Source organism: Manis pentadactyla, chromosome 12 (assembly GCF_030020395.1).
Source record: "Manis pentadactyla isolate mManPen7 chromosome 12, mManPen7.hap1, whole genome shotgun sequence".
NCBI lineage: Eukaryota > Metazoa > Chordata > Mammalia > Pholidota > Manidae > Manis > Manis pentadactyla.
Window position 1 is genome coordinate 85101560 of NC_080030.1, and position 22930 is coordinate 85124489.

General features: G+C 38.5%; 1 protein-coding gene across 6 annotated transcripts in view; it reads left to right on the forward strand.

Annotated features, from left to right (window-relative positions):
* BCKDHB (branched chain keto acid dehydrogenase E1 subunit beta) overlaps window positions 1-22930 on the forward strand; it is a 290212-nt gene that overhangs the window by 254812 nt on the left and 12470 nt on the right. The window contains exon 10 of one of the 6 annotated variants that reach the window (XM_057489375.1): window positions 16632-16732. The exons of the other annotated variants lie outside the window; for them this stretch is intronic. Coding sequence (XP_057345358.1) covers window positions 16632-16724 — 93 coding nt within the window. The 3' untranslated portion in view covers window positions 16725-16732. The remainder of the gene's footprint in view (window positions 1-16631; window positions 16733-22930) is intronic. 6 annotated transcript variants of the gene reach the window in all.

Consider the following 22930-nt stretch of genomic DNA (forward strand, 5'->3'; position numbering starts at 1 on the left):
TGTAGTAATAAACAGACTAGATAAAAGAAGGTATTTTCAAAACTAGCTAAGGCCACTCAGAGGTTATAACCAAGTCTGCCAAAAATAGACAAAAGACAAAAGAAACTAAAAATTAGGGGAGAACATATGAAGTTGAATTTAAAAAGTCTTAGAGAATGTCCAACCCAATTTCCTACTTCTCTGCCCTAGTCTCTCTTGATCCTCTTTTAACTTCACACACCCATGAGTGTGCCCCATAAACTTGCCTGTGGGACAGACGCCGGCATCTGTGTAAGCATCAGCAGGTCTCTTCAGGCCTAGAGCAAATTGACAAAAGACCAGAGTCAACTCTGCCTGCGCCAAGATCTCTTTTTCAAAACACTAGTCCACAATGAAATGAGAATGATAAGAACCCCCCATTTCCCTTGCCCCTTGCCTCTCTTATTTAATGGAAATAGAAACTGTTCAGACACCCGCACACATCCTTGGGAAGACTGGTCCTCTTCTCTGTGGCTTTGTTCATCTTGGTTTATCGGTGCTCATGCATTCTCTCTTACCAGATGATGATGTTAACTGACTTTTGTTTGAATATCTTTATCAACAATTCACCCTGATGCCTACCAGCCATTTCTTTCTATGTTTTTGTTTAGGAAATTGTACCAACTCATAAGATGGTGCTATAGACCAATTTTTTCATTATCACGCAGACATTTTAGCTACTGAAATCGGTCTCTATTTTGTTTTTGCTTTTCATTGCACAACAAATAGATCCACTTAGGTAGGTGTCCAAGAAAATATTAATAAGAACAGCCTGTCCTTAAGGAGTGTTCCAAGAATGTTCAAGTTTCTCAGTAATTTTTTTTAAAAGTCTTACACATTTCAAGGTTTTTTTTTGAAGTGTTGGAGCTAAGTGATCAAGAAATTCAGTTACAGGTAACATTGGACCTTTGAAGCCCAAACTACGTAATTCATTTGAAAGATTTTTTTTAAAGTTTTTTTCTCTGTAGTTCATCTTTGAACCATTTGCTGATTTGCTTGTGTTTTGTTTAAGGAAAATTGGGAGCATGAAAAGTTAAAATATAGTAAAGGCTGTGTAGCCATCATTTACAATCCCAGACACCATTCTAAGCATTTTACCTGGGTTATTTAATTTACAATACTATTAAAACAAAACTCTAACAAAAATGGTACTATAAAATAGGAACCACTTTTGTCTCCATTTTAAAAAGATGAGGGAACTGAGATAACAGAGGAGTTCAGCAACTTGATCAAGATCAGACAGCTCGTAGGTAGCACATTTGAACTTTGTCATCTGATTCCAGATTGCTCAATTTCCCTAAAATTTGTCTCTGGCAGGAAAACTCTGTATCTTAGTAAAAGTTGAAAAATACTTACATTAAATATTTTTGAGTATGCTTATGAAAAATTTGGTCTACTGGAATTAGTTTTTACAATAGCTTTTCAGTCTTTTAATATGTGCCTAATATGAATTTTAGTGGTAAACAAATGCTATAAATAATCCATAGTTGAATAATCCTTTTCTTGTTTGTTTTTTTAAGCAGCAAGATAATTTTGTAAGCATTATAAGATGATCAAATTGTGCAACATCATAAATATTGCCATAAATTTTAGACAGTTTTTTTTTATACAAATTGGCATTATTTATAACATCAGGTTTGTGAACGGGGTTTTTTTCCTCAAAGAACTAGATTTCACTTGGGATAATTTAAAAAATTACAGATAATCTTAAGTTTTCAAATACCAATAAACTTCCATGTTACCAGTAGGAGGAATTCAGCAAGCAAACTTTCTGCTGTACTTTACTGCTCTTCAAAGACAATATAGACAATTAGCTGTTAGATGGTATCTCTGTATGCTGTGAATTCTGAGTGTGAAGTGTTTGATATTTAATTTGATGTTTTCGATTTGTAGTGTTATTTCCCAGCTTTGGCTAAGAACTCTGTTTTGTAAGATGATCAGGTCTCTGTATAAAAAATAGAAATGTGATTCAAGGAATCTTTTCTATATTTTAATATCTTTTAAAACTACTATTTCACTATACTCTAGAGGAATGAAAAAACAATAACTTAAAAATCAACATTAATAGAAGTGAAATATAGTAAGTTAATTGTATACAACTTACTTAAAAATTTTTTTTACATCAACAAACAAACACAAAGCTACTGGACAGATAAGACTCGTGGTGGTATAGATTCTTTGGAAAGGACTATAGGTTATTTATTTTTATTGCTTAGCTGAGTACTCAGCTAAAAATAATAACATCCAGAAAGCACAACTGATGAGTCTGTGCCTTGTTGTTCCTAGTTGCTAGCTGGTTTCTGTGGGTTCATTATGTGCCTGGTTTTTAGTTTTACTAGTGATTATTTTATTTGAATTAATTGTGACTAGATTTGAAGTATTTATAAAACCTTTACAGAAGTTGTATCTCACTTTATTTGGGGCAGTGCAGTGTGTCTGGGTTGGTAATGTGCAGGCTTAGAAGCTGGGTATTGTTTGCTGGTGAGGCAGAAATTAACAACTTGAATTCTCAGGAGAGGATGCAGTTACTTCTTTAAACTGTTAAGTTTCCTTTAGGCATAGAAGGGGGTAGTATACTCCTTACTCAGGTCTGTTTTACTCTCAGCTTTATTTTTAACTTTCTATTGCCCTAATCTTTTGGTTATTGTACCATCTTTATATTTTCTTATTCGTTGTGCTTAATTTCAGTGGGAAGAAGAAAGTGTAGAAATAGTGGTTCTTAGGTTAGGTTGTTTGCCTAGGCTATACTGTAGGAAGTTGGCTAACCATGTTTTCAACCTAAACTATGAGGATGGAGGTTGCAGGAACCTCTAAAATGTCAGAGTAGGAAAACTGGACATGACCTCTTAATAGCTCAAGAAGAATTGGATGCAGTTTAGCACCATCTGTGAATGCTTTTGAGACTCTCACATATTCTTTCTTTACTGTTCTTCCTTATTCCTCCCAATTAAAGATTTTTCCCCCTCCCCCCTTTCTGAAACAATGCTTTCCTCACTGCCTCCTAGACATTTACTGTTCCCCCTCTATGTCGTTAAAAACCAACTCTTTTATAAGCCTTCCAAGTATCATTCTGGGGGCTTCTTAACTGACTCTGAAATTCCCTGCAGCTGTGCGGTTGATTGTGGAGCTGCTTGGTGGAAGTTCGGGAGCACAGTGTGACGCTGATCAAAGTTACCATGGTTTTAAAAATGAACCAATGTCACATCTTATAAAAACAGCTATTGTCTGAAAATATTAACTTAAGTAACTTTAAAGAAAGCTTTTAGAAAATACAAGTTTTATATTCAAACCCCTTAAGGTATTTTAGGAAACGTAGCTAGCAGTAATTTTTTCTTCCGAGATTTTAAAAAGTTGTTTAAGGTAATAGACCAGTTCTCTAGTGTGAAGCTTTGAATGGGGATGGAGTTTAAATAGAGGTGTCAGGAAGCCATGCTGTGTGGATTTTTAACTCATAAATTCCTTAGGTATGTTTGCTCTATCCCACCTCTCTCTGCAGAAATTGGAAGGAAGAAATGTGCCAAAGCAGATCAGATAAACATGTGTAGGGATTTATGGTCTTATTTCTGATTGACGTGTATGAAAACTAAATGCTCTATTTCAGTTATGAGTGAGGTAGGACTTGACTTTGCATCATAGTTACCGGAGTCCAGCTCCAGCTGGGGGGGCGTGTGTGAAGCCCAAAAGGATGAGACGAGTTGGTGCACGGAGAGACAGGACACAGAGTCAGATGGAGGTGGTCTCTCGACAAAGAGCTGATGACAGCTTTATTTATACCATTTTGCACAAGGATATGATTATTCTTTATTTGTTCTTTTGATTAACAAGCATAGGCAAGCTTTTTTCTTTCTATTTCCTTTTAATCTATGCATGGTTAGCCAAGTGTTAGGTGATTTTTTTTTCTGTTTTTTGACCTAAACTTTTCTTAGCAACATTTACTCTATTGTGTTTCTTGTTTCTATGCAAAGCGGTTTCTAAGTAATGCATGTGACCACAGAAACGTGCAGCATGTAGCAGTAACTATGGAGTCTATCGGCTCAGGGTGAAATACAGGTCACCTACTGCTACAGTTAGCTAGGTAGGTATGGTCATCTATATTTTTAATGCAATGGGTACATTTTATCCCCTCATAATATTTATTCCATCGTAGGTAGATGCAAGATAAAGATAGAAAGCATGATTTAGTGCTGTAAGAAGGCAAGTTTAGATGATCAGGTCTGTGCCTATAGACTAGGTATTAATGCAAGTTAGACAAGGGCAACAAAACATCAACGGGTGCAGAAGATTTCTCTCAAAACTGGGGGGGGTGAGGTTCTAAGCCTCACCTCTGTTGGCCCCCCTGTGACTGTGCCTATCTTAGGTTGTTCCTCCCTTGAGGAATCTTACCCGTCTCTGGCTAACCAGCCATCTTCTGGGGCCATACAGGAAGATGTAAAGCTGGTAAGTGAGAGAGAAGCAATGTTCTTTGAAAAGGTTAGCTTTTTTGTTGTTTTACTTTTTTGCAGATTTATGCCCTGTGGCTTCTATGCCCAGTTCTTGTCTTGAGGTATCTTTACCACTTGGAAGAATTATGATACTCGGTAATTCCAAATATGAGGCACAAGTTCTAGTAAAAGGCTATAATTAGGAAGAAAGAAGAAAAGCTATAGAAGTAGCAGAAGGAAGAAAACATGAGAAGATTGATGAAGTGTCACACAGGGTTATTCTATTCAGTATTCCCCTATAACTCTATTTCTCTAGTTTTCCTATAAAACTCTTCATCACTAATTTCACTAGCATTACAGAAATGGGGACATTCCCCCTTAGGTGGAGATGGGGTAGTCAGTGTTTGACTAACTAACTCCAGGTTTCGGTATTCCATGCCAAGATCGCCATCTGGCCCCTGCGTGTTCTATTCTTCAGGAGCACTGTCCTGAAAAGCTTCTGGGAAGTTTATGTTCTCCTCCTTTCCGTGCTGCTATATCAAGGGTTAGCTTAGCCCTTGGCAACAATGCAAGCAAAAACAAAGCCAGTAGTATAATGGAGAAAAACAAAATCAAGGTGGGCAATAGGGGGAGCCAGCCGTGAGGGCCCCTGCTTTGTGGGGGTCTTCCTCCACCCTGAGCTTCGCTACCCAGCTTGAGTAGCATGGCTCCTGGCACATAGTTTAAGCAATTTGATCAACATCTTCTTTAAGTTGAGATACTAATTTAAAGGGAAAAAATAAAAAATTGAGCCAAATTAGAGATTGTTTCGTATGAACACAAAGGAATGCTGGAAAGAAAGTTTAGAAAATTGTCTCTAATTTGCTGAAGACAGGAAGGCTATGGTGGTAATAACTGATTAATTCAAAAGTAGTTGCCATCCTGTTATGATCAAATACTCTTAATTACATTTGTGAAAAATATCAAGACTGTTAGAAAGTAGATGCATTAGCAATGTTTTGGTATTTTTCATCCTTTTTTTTTTTTTACTTATTAGAGGCTTTTGACAGATCAGGATGCCCTCCTTTCACTCAAGTCACATAACTAGCGGCTGATTCTGAGCCTTGCTCCCCAGGCCTTCAGTTGGTCTTGACTGTGACTTTTCTTTCCCAAGAGGCATAACGACATTGGAGAAAAAGACTTTACTTAATTAAATGGACCAGAGTTAGAATCTATTATGCAATAGCTGTGTTTTCTTGGGAAAACTGTTTTCCTTTATAAACCTCAATTTCCTTATCTGGACAATGGGGATGATTGGTCTAACATGTAGGGATTATATGAGATAATGTATGCGAAGTGTCTAGTGCATTTCCAAATACATAATAGTAATGCAGTAAGTTGTTTGTATTTCTCTTTTTTATATATTCTAAAATTGGCTCTAATGGTAAATAAATATCTCTGTCCCCTCTGTCAGTGGCTTGTGCTTCACAGTCCTAACAATTGCCTTTACATTTTTCCCACCCACATCCCCCATGAAAGAGCATGCTTCTCTTACACTAGAATAAATTGAAACCCAAAAGTCCCCAGATGTGTCCATTAGTGGCTACAAAAATACGTTGTAGTGAAAAATATCAGTATACTGAAAGGGCAACAAAACTACAAAATATATATAGACATTAGTAAATTTATAAATTGTGTTTGGTATATTTTATTTTAATATCAAACATCTAAATGTACGAACTGACATTTTTGGTTCTTGTCTCATTCTTTTTAGCAGAAAATGAAGTACACACTTCACAATGGAGTGAAATTTAAAAATTAGGCTATAAACCCACTTAAAGAGAAAAAAACTTACTGAAATTGTAAATCCATTGGAGAATTGTGCCCAGATGTGTTTTAGACTACTTACCACTGTGTGTCTTCAAATACAACCAACTTAAAAAGATATAGAAACTATTTTCAAAGTAAAATCACAAACTACCTAATACTTTATTCAATTTAACCCAGCAAAAGTTTTTGAATGCCAAATACTACAAAGGTCTCTATAATTGCAGCTAAGGGATTGTCCCTGGCCCCAGAAATGTTTCAGTCTAGCAGATTAATTATAATATAAAATAGAATAAGTTGAGAAAAATTGGAAAAAAAGAAAAATAAGCTGTAAGATCCATGAAGCCATGGCTATTTTTACCATAACTGTCCCTTTGTCCCTAATATGTTATTTTATTTTTACACTTTTGGGATTATGCTTTGTGTATGTTGTGTGTTTCCTGCTTTTTTTCATTTGGCTCTATAGCATGAGCATTGTCCCATATCCTTAATTGCATTAAAATGTCTGACGGCTCTAAAGTATTCCATCACGTGAGAGTAGCTTAAACTTCTGTTGTTGACTGTGTTGTTTGTATAGTCGCCACTTCAAGCCTCAGTGGAAATGAAAGAGCAAAATATCACTAATGTTGATTTTTATCATAAAGTATATTCAAATGTATTTTCTTTATTAAACATCAAAGTTAGTGCCAGGTCACTATATTATACTGTTTAGCCTTATACATAAGCTGTGAGGCAGTACTATTCAGATTAGATGTAAAAAAGGTAGATTTCCCTATTTACTGATTTAGGTGGCCATTCATGTGTATATATATGTACATGCTCATAATTTTCATAATTTTACCCAAATTAACTTGTTTATTTTGATATTATCACTTGTTAAAATATTTCTTTATAATAAACCTATTGGATATTTTTTAGTCTATTGAAAGTATAGATTATTGACAGTAAATTTGAATATCAAGAATACATTTTGCCTACTATTTTTGTCTCACTTTCTGTGGCCTCACCATTCATTTTATTGAAATATTTCTTTTTGAAATATTTACGTGTATAGCATTGCTTTTTAGCTATTTTAGATAGAGAGGAAGCCATCGTGCCCTGTAATTTAACCTGTTGTTCATTCCTCCTGTAAAGTGCAGTTCATAGTATTTCACTGTGATGTGAAGAGTAAATTATGTTTTTTTCAAATGTTCAAAGGGAAAGGATGATCAGGTAAAAAAAAAAAAAATAAAGCACCTACCACAGTACTTGAAAGAGTGGGCACAGAATAAATGACCACTTCATTCTCTTACTTTCCTGTTTGCACTGTAAGTTATAGCATAAACTGGCTGTAGAAGATTCTACCAGGAAAAATGCTGTCTCAGTTGGAGCCTTTTAAAAAGTGACCCTATCTGTCAGAGATATTGCTCCCATCAGGCAAGGTGTTAGACAAGGGTGATTTCTAAGGTTTCATTCATACTCTGTAATTTGAAGATTCTGAAACAGTGAAAATAACTGGTAGGCTTCATTAGGTAGTACAGTCTCAAGTTTAGGATAATTTAGTTTGAGAGTTAAAACCTAAAATAGATGTTAAGCCATTTACAAACCTCAGTGAGCTATTTTTTAATTGAGAGTCCAATCTCAGTTAAAGAGAGTCCAATCTCTTATGAATTTATACTATACTTGATTGTTTTAGATTTTCCTTGAATCATAGTTATTTAATTTGTATATAAAATGTAATTCTAATTCTGTATGATTGTGACAAAATAGTGAAATTCAAACACAAACTGGTCTTTTTTTTTTCCATCTTGCATCAGTCTTTTCTCTGTATCACATGGTCATTTTTCTAATTCTTTACAAGATAAAAATATGCTTCTTTCCATCACCCACCAACAACTGCTAACTCTGTATCATGTGACTTTGTGATGGGCAACAATGTCAGCAGATGTGTTTATGATGCCCACTCTTCATTCCGTTTAACTTCACTCATAACTAACGGGAAAATTGTAAAATCAAGATACTGCCTACAAACAGTTCTTAAAATGAAGTATTTCATGCTATTAACTTGTCTTGTGATTTGTGCTTTCTTTGCCTAGAAGTACTGGCAGAATGGGGATGAAAGTGACCTTACTTGTTCTAACCCCTCGGCGGCAGCTGTTGTTTTCCCACAGCCCGGGCTTGGGTCCCGTGTGACAGGGTGTTCTGCAGGCTGCCCCTTGTCCCATGCATGGACTGCTCTGACCTTGGATTGCAATGAGGGCAGAACCATTTAGGAGCACTGAACAGTGTGGCTTTTGTTCTGTTTGTTTTTACATGTTCTAAATTGGCTCAAATCAGGCTTCCCAGAAGATAATCTTAGGGTGGGGCTTACAATTAGAGCAGCATTTCTCCAAAGATGAGAAAGATGTGCCCTATCAACCTTTTATATTAGGTGTTCTCTCTAGGCTTGCTCTAATTCTTTTAAAAGGTTTCCTTCCAATTCCTTGTCAGGGTCTGATATTTGTGGCCTTCCTCTCTGACACACACTTGGTGTCTCTGCAGTTTTCCGCATCACCCTCAAAGAGGAGAATTGACCTAGAATTCAAAGACTTGGCATTAGTTTTGTATTGCTGCCATAACAGATTACCAAAAACATAGTGGCTTAAAACAACATAAGTTTATTATTTCACAGTTCTGTAGGTCTGATGTCCAATACATGTCTCAGTGGGATAAAATCAGGGCTGGGCAGGGCTGCACTCCTTTCTGGAGGCCTCTCTAAGGAGTCTTCCCTGTCCTTTCTAGCTTCTAGATGCTGCTTATATTCCTGGGTTCATGGCACTTCCATCTTCAAAGCCTGCAGTGTTGCATCTCTGTCTGCTCCCTTAGACACATTTCCCTCTTACTGACTACAGCTGGGGAAAGTGCTCCACAGTAAAGATTTGTGTGATTAGATTGGGTCACCTGGATAATGCAGGGTAATCTTCCCATCTCAAGGTCCTTAATCACATCTGCAAAATCCCTTTCGCCATGTAAAGTAACACGTACACTTTCTGAGAGTTGGTACCTGGGCATTTTTCAGGGCAGTACTCTTCTATCACATGCTCTCCTCCCTTTCCCTGGGCCACACGGGCCTGGGGACTCAGAAGACACTGCCCATCCCTCTTCCTCATCACTGCCGTGGACTCATGATATAATCATTTTTAAAAACACAAAACCCTGTGCATCTGGCTCCAGACCAGGGCTTCTCAGCCTATTTCCCTTCTGCTTTAACAGACTAGATTTTTGGCTATCTCTCCTCTGCTTTCCTGCAGCAGCTCTACGTCTTGTTTTCAATGCCTTCACCGAGTCCTCAATGTGCCCGTGTTCGTCCTGCAACTTTCCTTAGCCCTGCATGTTAAGACATACTGAAGTGGCCGTAGAATCCCAACAATTGCAGGTTTTTGGACAACGATCCACAACCCCATCATCAGGGCCCTACTCCTTCCCTTTGTGGCTTTTCTCTGTAAAGAGAACTTTGGGGCTCCTAAAACCAGCTAAGAAGTTCAATCAGTTTATCTTTCAAATGTTCAAAGGGAAAGGATGATCAGGTAAAAAGATATGGCCCCTGCCCTCAAGAAGGTAACAGTCTGACAGGGAGACAGACATGCAGGATGATCATTGCAGTGTCCAGGATGCACATGTGCATCTGTGTGATGTATATATGTGCCTGCGTGTGTGTATGTTACAATGGGAGCTCAGGACAGGGGAGTCCCCAGGTCTCCCTTGGGGATTCAGGGAAAGTTGTCCAGAGGTGGCTGGGGTTGGGGAGCTGGCAGCATGACCATGCAAACCACGTAAGTCTTTTGCTTTCACTCAGTCTGTATGGAAAGAGCTATGCTCGTGTAATTTTTTCTTATTAAGGTATCATTGATATACACTTTTATGAAGATTTCACATGAAAAACAATGTGGTTGCTACATTCACCCATATTATTGAGTTCACCCCCCCAAACCCCATTGCAGTCACTGTCCATCAGTGTAGTAAGATGCCACAGAGTCACTACTTGTCTTCTCTGTGCTACACTGTCTTCCCTGTGACCACCCCCCACACACCCCATGTGTACTCATCATAATATCCCTCAATTCCCTTCTCCCTCCCTCCCCACCCGCCCTCTCCCACCCTTCCCATTTGGTAACTGCTAGTCCCCTCTTGGAATCTGGGAGTCTGCTTCTGTTTTGTTCCTTCAGTTTTGCTTCGTTGTTATACTCCACAAATGAGGGAAATCATTTGGTACTTGTCTTTCTCCACCTCGCTTATTTCACTGAGCATAATACCCTCTAGTGCCATCCATGTTGTTGCAAATGGTAGGATTTGTTTTCTTCTAATGGCTGAATAGTATTCCATTGTGTATATATACCACCTCTTCTTTATCCATTCATCTACTGATGGACACTTAGGTTGCTTCCATATCTTGGCTATGGTAAATAGTGCTGCAATAGGGATGCATATGTCTTTTTGAATCTGAGAACTTGTATTCTATGGGTAAATTTCCTAGGAGTGGAATTCCTGGGTCAAATGATATTAGTGTTTTTAGTTTTTTGAGGAACCTCCATACTGCTTTCCACAGTTGTTGAACTAGCTTACATTCCCACCAGCAGTGTAGATGGGTTCCCCTTTCTCCACATCCTCGCCAGCATTTGTTGTTCCTAGTCTTTTCAATGTTGGCCATCCTTACTGGTGAGAGGTAATATCTCATTGTGGTTTTAATTTGCATTTCTCTGATGATTAGCGATGTGGAGCATCTTTTCATGTGCCTGTTGGCCATCTGAGTTTCTTCTTTGGAGAACTGTCTATTCAGATCCTCTGCCCATTTTTTAATGGGCTTATTTGCTTTTTGGGTGTTGAGGTGTGTGAGTTCTTTATATATTTTGGATGTTAACCCCTTGTTGGATCTGTCATTTACAAATATATTCTCCCATCCTGTAGGATGCCTTTTTGTTCTGCTGATAGGGTCCTTTGCTGTACAGAAGCTTTTAATCATGATGTAGTCCCATTTGTTCATTTTTGCTTTTGTTTCCCTTGCCAGAGGAGATGTGTTCAGGAAAAAGTTGGTCATGTTTGTATTCAAGAGATTTTTGCCTATGTTGTCGTCTAAGAGTTTTATGGTTTCATGACTTACATTCAGGTCTTTGATCCATTTCCAGTTTACTTTTGTGTATGGGGTTAGACAATAATCCAGTTTCATTCTCTTGCATGTAGCTGTCCAGTTTTGTCAACACCAGCTGTTGAAGAGGCTGTAATTTCCTTATTGTATATCCATGGTTCCTTTATCATATATTAATTGACCATTTATGCTTGGGTTTATAACTGGGCTCTCTAGTTTGTCCCATTGGTCTATGGGTCTGTTCTTGTGCCAGTACCAAATTGTCTTGATTACTGTGGCTTTGTAGTAGAGCTTGAAGTTGGGGAGTTTAATCCCCCAGCTTTATTCTTTCTTCTCAAGATGGCTTTGGCTATTTGTGGTCTTTTGTGGTTCTACATGAATTTTAGAAGTATTTGCTCTAGTTCATTGAAGAATGCTGTTAGTATTTTGATAGGGATTGCATTGAATCTGTAGATTTTCTTAGGCAGGATGACCATTTTGACAATATTAATTCTTTCTAACCATGAGCACGGGATGAGTTTCCATTTATCGGTATCTTCTTTAATTTCTGTCATGAGTGTCTTGTAGTTTTCAGAGTATAGGGCTTTCACTTTCTTGGTTAGGTTTATTCATAGGTATTTTATTCTTTTTGCTGCAATTGTGAATGGAATTGTTTTTCCTGATTTCTCTTTCTGCTAGTTCATCATTAGTGTATGGGAATGCAACAGATTTCTGTGTATTAATTTTGTATCCTGCAACTTTGCTGAATTCAGATATTAGATATAGTAGTTTGGGGGTGAATTCTTTACAGGTTTTTATGTACAATATCATGTCTCTACAAACAGTGACTGTTTAACTTCTTTCTTCCTTACCAATCTGGATGCCCTTTATTTCTTTGTGTTATCTGATTGCCGTGGCTAGGACCTCCAGAACTATGTTGAATAAATGTGGGGAGAGTGGGCATCCCTGTCTTGTTCCCGATCTTAAAGGAGAAGCTTTCAGCTTCTCGCTGTTAAGTATGATGTTGCCTGTGGGTTTGTCATATATGACCTTTATTATGTTGAGGTACTTGCCCTCTATACCCATTTTGTTGAGAGTTTTTATCATGAATGGATGTTGAATTTTGTGGAATGCTTTTTCAGCATCTCTGGAGATGATCATGTGGTTTTTGTCCTTTTTGTTGATGTGGTGGATGATGTTGATGGATTTTTGAATATTGTACCATTCTTACATCCCTGGAATAAATCCTACTTGTTCATGTTGGATGATCTTTTTAATGTATTTTTGTATTTGGTTTTTAATACTTTGTTGAGTATTTTTACATCTGTGTTCATCAGGGATATTGGTCTGTAATTTTCTTTTTTTGTGGTGTCTTTTCCTGGTTTTGGTATTAGAGTGATGCTGGCCTCATAGAATGAATTTGGGAGTATTCCCTCCTCTTGTACTTTTTGTAAAACTTTAAAGAAAGTGGGTATTAGGTCTTCATTAAATGTTTGGTAAAATTCAGCAATGTAGCCATGTGGTCCAGAGGTTTTGCTCTTAGGTAGTTTTTTGATTACTGATTCAATTTAGTTGCTGGTAATTGGTCTATTCAGATTTTTTGTTTCTTCTTGGATCAGCATCGGAAGGTGGTATTTTTCTAGTAAGTTGTCCATTTCTTCTAGGTTATCCAGTTTGTTAGCATATAATTTTTCATATTATTCTGTCATAAGTCTTTGTATTTCTGTTGTGTCTGTAGTGATTTTTCCTTTCTCATTTCTGATTCTGTTTATGTGTGTAGACTCTTTTTTTCTTGATAGATCTGGCTAGGGGTTTATCTATTTTGTTTATTTTCTTGAAGAACCAGCTCCTGCTTTCATTGATTCTCTCTTTTGCTTTATGTTTATATTCTCAATTTTATTTAATTCTGCTCTAATCTTGTTATGTCCCTCCTTCTACTGACTCTGGGCCTCATTTATTCTTCTTTTTCTAGTTTCGTTAATTCTGAGTTCAGACTGTTCATATGGGATTGTTCTTCTTTCCTGAGGTAGGCCTTTATTGCAATATACTTTCCTCTTAGCATGGCCTTTGCTGCGTCCCACAGATTGTGGGGTGTTGAATATTGTTGTCATTTTTCTCCATATATTGCTTGATCTCTGTTTTTATTTGGTCTTTCATCCATTGATTATTTAGGAGCATGTTGGGAAGCCTTCATGTGTTTGTGGGCTTTTTTGTTTTCTTTGTGTAATTTATTTCTAGTTTCAGATCTTTGTGATCTGAGAAGCTGGTTGGTACAATTTCAACCTTTTTGAATTTACTGAGGCTCTTTTTGTGACCTAGTGTATGATCTTTTCTTGAAAATGTTCCATGTGCACTTGAGAAGAATGAGTATCCTGTTGCCTTTGTATGGAGTGTTCTGTAGATGTCTGTTAGGTCCATCTGTTCTAATACATTGTTCAGTGCCTCTGTGTCCTTACTTATTTTCTGTCTCATTGATCTGTCCTTTGGAGTGTGTGGTGTGTTGAAGTCTCCTAAAATGAATGGACTACATTCTCTTTACCCCTTTCATTCTGTTAGTATTTGTGCCACATATTTAGGTGCTCGTACATTGGGTGCAAAGCTATTTATAATGGTTATAAATAGCTTCGGTCCACCCTATATGTAATGTAGTTCTTTGTCTCTTATTACTTTCTTTGGTTTGAAATTATTTTGTCTGATAGAAGTACTGCTAGTCCTGCTTTTTTCTCTGTAGTATTTGCATGAAATATCTTTTTCCATCCCTTCACTTTTAGTCTGTGTATGATTTTGGGTTTGAAATGAGTCTCTTGTAGGCAGCGTATAGATGGGTCTTGTTTTTTAATCCATTCTGCTACATTATGTCTTTTGATTGGTGCATTCATCCCATTTACATTTAGGGTGATTACCGATAGATAAGTACTTGATTGTCATTGTAGGTTTTAAATTTGTGTTTACCAAATGTTGCAGGATATCTTTCTCACTATCTGACAGTCTAACTTAAATCTGTGGTTACTCTATTTCAGACATGATCCAAAGGTATTTTTTTTCCCCTCCCTTCCTTCCTCTTCTTCCTCCTCCACACTTTGTATGTTAGGTGTCATGTTCTGCACTCTTTGTGTATCCTTTGACTAAATTTTTGAGTAGTTGATTTAATTTAGTATTTACTCAGTAATTAATTGGTCTACTACCTTTTCTGTGGGTTTACTTTCTCTAGTGACAGCTAGTTAGCCTTAGGTGCATTTCCATCTAGTGCAGGCCCTTTAAGAGATCTTGTAGAAATGGTTTAATGGCAGTGAATTCCCTCAACTTTTGCTTATCTGTAAATTATTGTTTAATGTTTTCTTCAAATTTAAATGATAATCTTACCAGGTTGTATTCTTGGTTGGAGGTCCTTCTGTTTCATTCCATTGAATATATCATGCGACTCCCTTCTGGCCTGTAAGGTTTCTTCTGAGAAGTCTGATGATAGCCTGATGGGTTTTCCTTTGTAGGTGATCTTTTCTCTCTCTGGCTGCTTTTAATATTCTGTCCTTGTCCTTGGTCTTTGCCATTTTAATTATTATATGTCTTGGCACTGTCTTCCTGGGGTCCCTTGTGTTGGGAGATCTGTGCACCGCCACAGCCTGAGAGACTATCTCCTTCCCCAGATTGGGGAAGTTTTCAGCAATTACTTCCTCAAAGACATTTTCTATTCCTTTTTCTCTCTCTTTGTCTTCTGGTACCCCTATAATGTGAATAATATTCTGTTTGGATTGGCCACACAGGTCTCTCATTCTTCTTTCATTCCTAGAGATTCTTTTTCTTTCTGTGCCTCAGCTTCTTTGTTTTCCTGTTCTCTAATTTCTATTTCATTTACCTTCTCCTCTACTACATCTAATCTGCTTTTAAATCCTTCCATTTTGTGTTTTATTTCAGATTCTGTATTCTTTAGCTCTTAGAGGCTTTTTTTCAAGATTTCTGTCTCTTTGTTGAAGTTCTCCCTTACATCTTGAATATTTTTCTATAAATCTGTGTTTTTATTACTTTTATTTTGAAATCTTTATCAAGAAGATTTGTGATTTCACTTTCACTAAGCACCCTTTCTAGTGTTTTTTCTTGTATTTTTGTTTAGACCAAATTGCTTTACCTCTTCATTTTTTAAAAATATTTTCTATGGAATGATAGCTTTGTGTAGAAGGTACCCACTCATACCCAGAAGCTCAGTTTCCTGTGCTGGATCCCCAGCCATTGGTGTGCACTGGCTGTGGCACCTCTCTGCCTTGCTCTTAGTGGTGTGATCTCAGGTGGGCTGTGTGGGCCATCAGCTGATTGCATGAGCAGGGAGAATACTCTCCAGAGCTGCTGAGGTTGGAGCTGCCCTTCCTATGGCTGCTGCAATGGTGGGGCTGCAGGAGAGCGGGTCTGGTGCCTGGAGGAAAGAGCTTGGTTGGGAGGCTTTCCTGCCTTCCCAGCTATAACACCTGCCTCCCCTGTCAGGGCAAGTGGGCCCTGCACAGAGGGAGAAGCCTTATTGCTGTGCCTTTGTGGCTGCCATGGGTGGAGCCACCCTCCGGCCTTCCTGCCGTGATGGTAGGGGTGGCAGGTGATCAGCACTGGCACCTGCCTGGAGGAGTGAGCAGCAGGCTGTGCACCACAGGAGAGAGCCTCGGGGCTGTGTTGCCAGCCAGGAGGATGGAGCATCTGAAGCTCCCGAGGGTTCCCATCCTGCTGGACTGAGCGGGCTTGGGAAGGTCTTGTCCATCTGCCCTTTCTCCTGAGCAGAGAGCTCTGTGTATTCTTTGCCTTTCTAGTGCCCCTTTCACTGCTGTGAAGTCACTCAAACTGACAACTTTTCTTTTGTCTCGGGAACTGGTAGTGTGTCCCTGTTCTCCATAAGCAGCTAGAATCGCAGCCTCTCCAAGTATTCCGTCCATCTTTGCTTTCTAACCCCATTAATCTCCAGAGCACCATGTAATGTGGGTTTGTGTTCGTGGAGCAGATCTCCAGGGCCAGGTGTTCAGGGGTCCTGGGCTTCTATTCCCTCCCCTCTCTGCTCCTCTTCCTCTCACCTGTTGGTTGGGTTGAGGGCAGACTTGCCACTGGATTGTGGCATTGCCACTTTACCCTTTTCTGTGAGATTTTCTCTTCTTCCAAGATGTAGACAGACTCTTCTGCAGTCTTCAGATCATTTTCCAGACTAATTGTATTCGCTGTATTTTCATGTTCTGTGTGATTTTGGGAGGAGATTTCTGCCTTTCTTCTTACATTGCCATCTTTCTCCCAGAATCCCTTTAAAATTACTCTTAAAAATTTGGGAATAAATTTTTCAGAAAGAAGTTCTACCACAAGGTGACTGCAGCAGAGTCCTGGAACTGCCGCTTGACTACAGTCAGAGTCATGCGTCCCTTGGATCCTCTCCATAGTCGTCAAGGTTGGAGTGTCCCTTAGGTGTGGTGTTTGGACCCCTGTCCTGGGTCTGTGACCTCCTGTTTGTCTGCACTGTGATGTAGTATAGGTTAAGAAACAAGGAAACTAATATCCACTGTGTGATAAGCACATAGTATATTTCACTAAAATTAACACATCCAGTTTTTAGAAGCCTGTGAAATGGGCCTACATTTCCACAAATGAGAAAAACTTAGGAGACTTGCCCAGAGTCAGATGCTCATTGACAGAACTGTACACAAGTGCTTGGCTATTACATCAGTTCTAGACCTTTCTACCTTCTCACATCCATACTTATTTGTTATGGAAAGATGCACATCAGCAAGATGCTTTTTTTAACCTGTGTCTTAAACTTTTGAAAATTTTGAAATAATTATAAGCCCTCAGAAGGTACAAAAATATTACTTGCAGTCCTGTATATCCTTCACCCAGATTCCCTCCATGGTTGCATACTATATAACTCTAGAATAATATCAAAACCAGGAAATTGACATTGGTACAATACTGTTACCTAGACTACAGAACTTTCACCTTTCATTCAACCTGTATTCGTGTGTGTGTGTTGTGTAGTTGTGTGCAGTTTTATCCCATGTGTAGACTTGAAGAAACACCATCACAATCAAGGTATAGAATTGTTCCATCACCATACTCTTTTATGTTTGCACCCTCCCCAACCCCCAATTCACTGGCAACCACTAATCTTTTCTACATACCTATAGTTTTATCATTTCAAGAATGTTTATATAAATGGAATTTTTGAGACTTGACAGTTTTAGCTAAGCATGATGCCCTTGAACTCTACCCAGGCTGTTGTGTATATCAATAGTTTGTTCCTATTTATTACTGATTAGTTTTTCATGGTATGTATGAATACAGCACAGTTTTTAAAATCATTCTCCCACTAAAGGATGTTTGAGTTGTTTTTAGTTTTTGCTATTATGAAAAAGCTGTTGTGAATATTTGTGTACATGTTTTGTGTGGATACCAGTTTCAGTTCTGTGGGATAAACTGCTGGGTGACATGGGAAGTGCATGTTCAGTTTTGTAAGAAACTACTAGACTAATTTCCAGAGTGGCTATACTATTTTACATTCCCACCACCAATATGTATGAGATCCCCACATCTTCATCCATGTTTGGTGTTGTCAGTTTATTTTTATCTTTATTTTTCTGTTTCGTAGGTGTGGTGATTAATTCATTGTGGTTTAATTTTCATTTCCTCAACAGCTCATGTGTCAAACATCTTTTCATGTACTTATTTGTTGTCTTTCTCCATCTGTAGCTATCTTTTGCCTACTTCCTAATTGGATCATTACTGTTTCTACTGTTCAGTTTTGAGAGTTGTTTACATATCCTGTGATGTAAGACCTCTGGTATGTGGTTTGCAGATACTTGCTTCGTCTACCCTGTGCCTTTTAAATGTGTAACAATTTTCCATTTCCTAGAGGTTCTGATCTTCCTTGAGGAGATGGCTCCTACCTTTTAAACTCCAGGAAACTACCTTGTGCTCTTCACCATCAAAGAAGTTGTTATCAAACTTCCTGGATTTTTATTAGAAAAGAAATAGCGTTTTCCCACCCTCTCTGCACTCACTGTTCAAGAGATTCTGACACTTCCTCTGAGGGTATCTTTCTGCAGCCCTTTTGTTTATGGTGATAAGATTATATCCACCGATACGGCCAGCTCTTGTGAACTTTTGGATCTCCTTTCTATGAAGTTAGCCTCTTCCAGTGTTTACTGAGAATAAACATTAAAATCATTTTGTGACTTCTTAAATCATTGGGGTTCCTTTTGTCTCTTTTTTTTGTTTGTTTTGGCTCTGTGGACATCTGTGTTTTCTTCTTTTTTTTTTTTTTGCCATTTGAGTTTTAAAATGGTTCTGATAACCTTCTGAGTTGAAGCTTTGTCAAGAATTCAGGGCTGAAGTTCTTTCTGTTCAAAATCTGTTGGGTTCTGTTATCATTATTGAAGGGCTAACTGCTCTCAAGCCCTTGCCTCTCTCTCAGCCTGAGAGATGTGAAAATAAATGAAAACTGGAATTTCTCAGGTAAACCTCTACCTCATGAGGACCTGCTAGGTGCCAGGCTTTGTAGGCAAGGATGACTTCTATAAAGGGATTCAGGAAAGAGCATTTACTCTTCCAGTGCCTGGCAATTATTTTCCTTTATTATCATGCTCATGAGTGTATGTCAGTACTGTGGATGGAGTACTAGAAAAGTTAAGCCATGTGGTCTTGTCAAATGATGTAGTTGATTGATAACAGATTCAGGACAAGAACCTGAATGTTCTACTTATTGGTACAGTATTAGTCTGAAACCCAAAAAGTCAACGTGTTTTGTCATTCTTTACTTTTTCACAAAGAGAGCTTTTTTCCCACAACATAAAAAGATAGCTAATTGGAGTTAAACATTCTAAAAGATTCCAAATAATAATTTGAAGTAATAGAATTTTCAAACTATCAGAATTTTTATAAATCAATTAAAATTAATGCTAAGCCAAACAAACATACCTCCTCAACATTGTATGATCAGGTACATAGAAAACTTTCTAGTTCTGTTTTGCCTTCGTTTTTAGGTCACCTCACAATCAATGTAAGTTGCTAGGTAGTCACGCTATCATGGGACTATAGTTTACTATGTTGTAATTAGCTTTGGTGACGGGAAACCCAAAGGCAGTGTGGGGGAGGGGGAGGCTTCTGTGTGCTGCCCCTGGGTAGAGCATAGGAAAACCTGGTTCTATCTGCAGTGGATTCCTACTCTTGCCAAAGGAACAATAGACAACATTTATAAAAATAAGGTCTTTATGAGCATTGGCAGGGTGCTCAATTTTGTGCCTTTTCCTTTATAGTAATCATAAAAACATACTGAGACCTATGCAGAGATAAGAAATAGGGAAATCACTAGTGTGAGTAGATAGGAAATTGTTATCATCATTAAGACACTGGATATGGTCATAAATATATTGGATCACTAGGAGAGAAAAGATGTTTGAATACTAGCCAAGAAAGGATTATAGTTAGCTACAAGCTATAGTAAAGTACTTTCAATTCTGAAATAACCTATTTTTGTATTCCTAATTTCCTCAGAAGTGGGCATTTCAGTATTGATACTTAGAAAGTTTTCTACTGAATGAAATGATCACTTCCCCCAAATTACACATGAAAATTATCTGTTCATATTGTGTATTTTGACTAACTACCCTCATCCCTGAAATGCTTGTTCTCTTACTCAGATTATGGACAACTCGAGTATTCCTTTCTGATGGTATTTCTGATTTCTGATAAATGAGCCCTGAGTATACCCAGAAAAGCTTGTAAATCTCTGTGGCTCTTCTCCTGTGTACACTGTGAAATACAGATATGTAAAATGTCCATACCGTTGGTCTCCGCCCTCCTGCCAGGGCGGGTCTGTCGGCTGTCCAGCCGTCTGGTCGTCCCCCCTTCTCCCCATTGCTCTGCGGTCCCTCCTGCTGCGTGCCCTCCCGCCCTCCCCGGCCCGGCTCCACAGGCTTTCCCCCCATCCTGGGATCACACCAGGCTCCTTCCTGCCTCTGTGCCTTTGTGTGTACTGTGTGTGAGCTGGCCAGAATGCTCCTCCTGGGTTCCTGCAAACTGGCTCCTCATGGCTTTCACAGGCCACCTCCTCAGAAGAAGCCATCCCTGAGCTCCCTGTATGCCCAGAGCGCCCTGTGCTGCCTGTCACAGGCCTCTCGAGCACTTCCCTCCCAGTGCTTCCTCATACACATTCCTGCCACTAGAATACACTACTGTGAAGGTACAGGCCTAATGAGCTCTGAAATATTTGATTGATGAATGATTGAACAAGTTAATGAAAAAAAAACCAGCACCAAGGTCCTGAAGGCTCCCTGGAATAAGGTATTTGAGCTGAATTTGAGAAGTGGCCTGTGCGTAGATGGCAGGGGTTAGAAAAATAAGAGTTTGAGAAGAGAGGTTTGTGCAGGGTGATGGTGATAAAAAAAGTGATCTTTGGAATGGAGGTGGTCTGTGCATGTCTGTGCTGGGCTACAGAGGGAAATAAGGGTAAGTAGAGAATGAGCTTTGGGGAACCAGGAAAAACTTTTAACCAGGGGAGGAAGGACATGATCACAATGGCAACAGTGTGGTGTCTGGTAGATGAGTAAGTGTGTTCAGTAATTGCTAAGGAGTAAGAATCTCCACACCCTGCTTCCTGTCCTCTGATGTTTTACTTCATCAGTGACTAAGGTCATTAATGCACCAGAGTGAAACAGAATATAAGTAATAACTGGAATTGCTTTGGTTGTTAGCAGGTATTTACTGGTTCCAGCTGTGTCAGGCATTGTACCTGCTCTGCTGTGGGCTGTGAAGACTAGTGTACAGGATACTTGGCAGTGTTGGTCTTGCGTAGCTAAAATGAGACTCAATTTCGCTACTGACACTTGAGCCAGCAAAGACAAGTCTGGCAAATACCTTAAATAGGAGGAGATGTAGTTAATAAGTGTAATCAATTTGTTTATTACTCTGCAGAGTAATAATTATATATTTGGAAGCAACCACAGATAGGAAACGTAACTATTGAAATGTGTACCTCTTTTAAGAAACTCTGAGAGCTGCATGGACGCATATGCTGTTTCCTTGTCAGTTTTGCTTCTAATACATCATTTGCTCTCCGGAGACCCGATTTCCTTCTTCATACATAACATACGCCAGCTGTAACATCTTTAGATTACTTATATCACAAATTTTACCTTGTTGTGAAACTGAACTGAAGTACAGTGGCTGGCTTCAAAATCTTTGCATTTATTTACAAAACAATTGTAGTAAATAATTCAGTCAGCAAAGATATTGTTTTGGTTAAAAAGTGGTATATTTTAGTCTTGAAACTAGTTCATGTTGTTATTGACACAGAAAAGGAAATGATGGAGTTTCTTTTTGTGGGAGGAGGTGGTTTTTCCTCCCCCCCCAGAATATCAGTGCTCTTCGCTGTTGCTTATTGATAGGGAAAGGTTAGTTGCCATAGCAATCAGCCTCTGGAGGGAATGCGGTCACGGCCTTAAGCATCCGGCAACCCACCCTGTCTGGAGAGCCCCTCTGAAAAGAATTTCCTTCTATGGAAATTATTTGAGTTACTGAAATAAAAATAGTTTAATTTCTATAGGTCATAATTGTTCATAGGTTTGTTTTGCACACTTGCCTACTATAATTAAATGAACAGCATTTATAATAAACTATATGTGATTTTCTTTATGAATGAGGTTAAATATATTGCATGTTAATTGTTCCATAAATATTTTCTCAAACACACAAAGCAACCTTTACTCTTTTACATGTGAGGAATAGAGCTTGAAAACCAATATCACAAAATGCTGACTGAATGTATTTATCAATATTTGGTGTTTTCAGAATTTCAGTGAATGTTCTTAAGAAACTCTCATGGCATACCGAAATCTGCTCAAGCTGTGCTGGGTGAAACAAGTGACTTCATACCCATCTATAACGCTCATATAACAGTAACATAAACCTGCAATCAGTAGTTCTGAATCCACAGTTGCCTGTAGGGCAGATGGATGTGTGAACATTGCACTCACAGGACCAAGACCGCACATTTGCTCTGCAGCTGTGTGTAATGGTATCAGTTTGGCGCACAGCATGATTGTTTTGGTGGCAGAATAAACACTTCAGATTCCTTTTGGCAGTTCTGAAGTAACTGAAGTACTTACTGCTGAAGTGAATCATACAAACTTAATTAGATTTGCTACATAATTAGCATTTGAGGAAACCTAAAGAAAATCCTGTGGCTTGATGATTTATTTTATCAAATAGAAACATGTTCATTTAGGGGACTGAGAATTGATGAAATTTGAATGCATCGTGACCCCAGATATATACGTATATAATTTTCTAATCAAGCTTTTAAAGCAGTACTTTCCCAGGGATGACGGAAATGCTTATCTCAGACAACTGGGACCTGTCTTCTTCCATGCACGCAGATGGACCCCCCTGCACACACACATGTCCACTTGATGGCACCTATGTGTGTGCAATCAGCTTTACATGTATAATAAGATCCCACAACTATTTGATAGCTACCCCCGTGTCAGCAGTGGAGACTGTGCCAGTAACCGCTAATTGGAGCTGGTACGTACAGTCTGAGTCAGGGAGACCCCTACTGCACTTCAATTTACATTTAATTTAAGATTAATTTAGC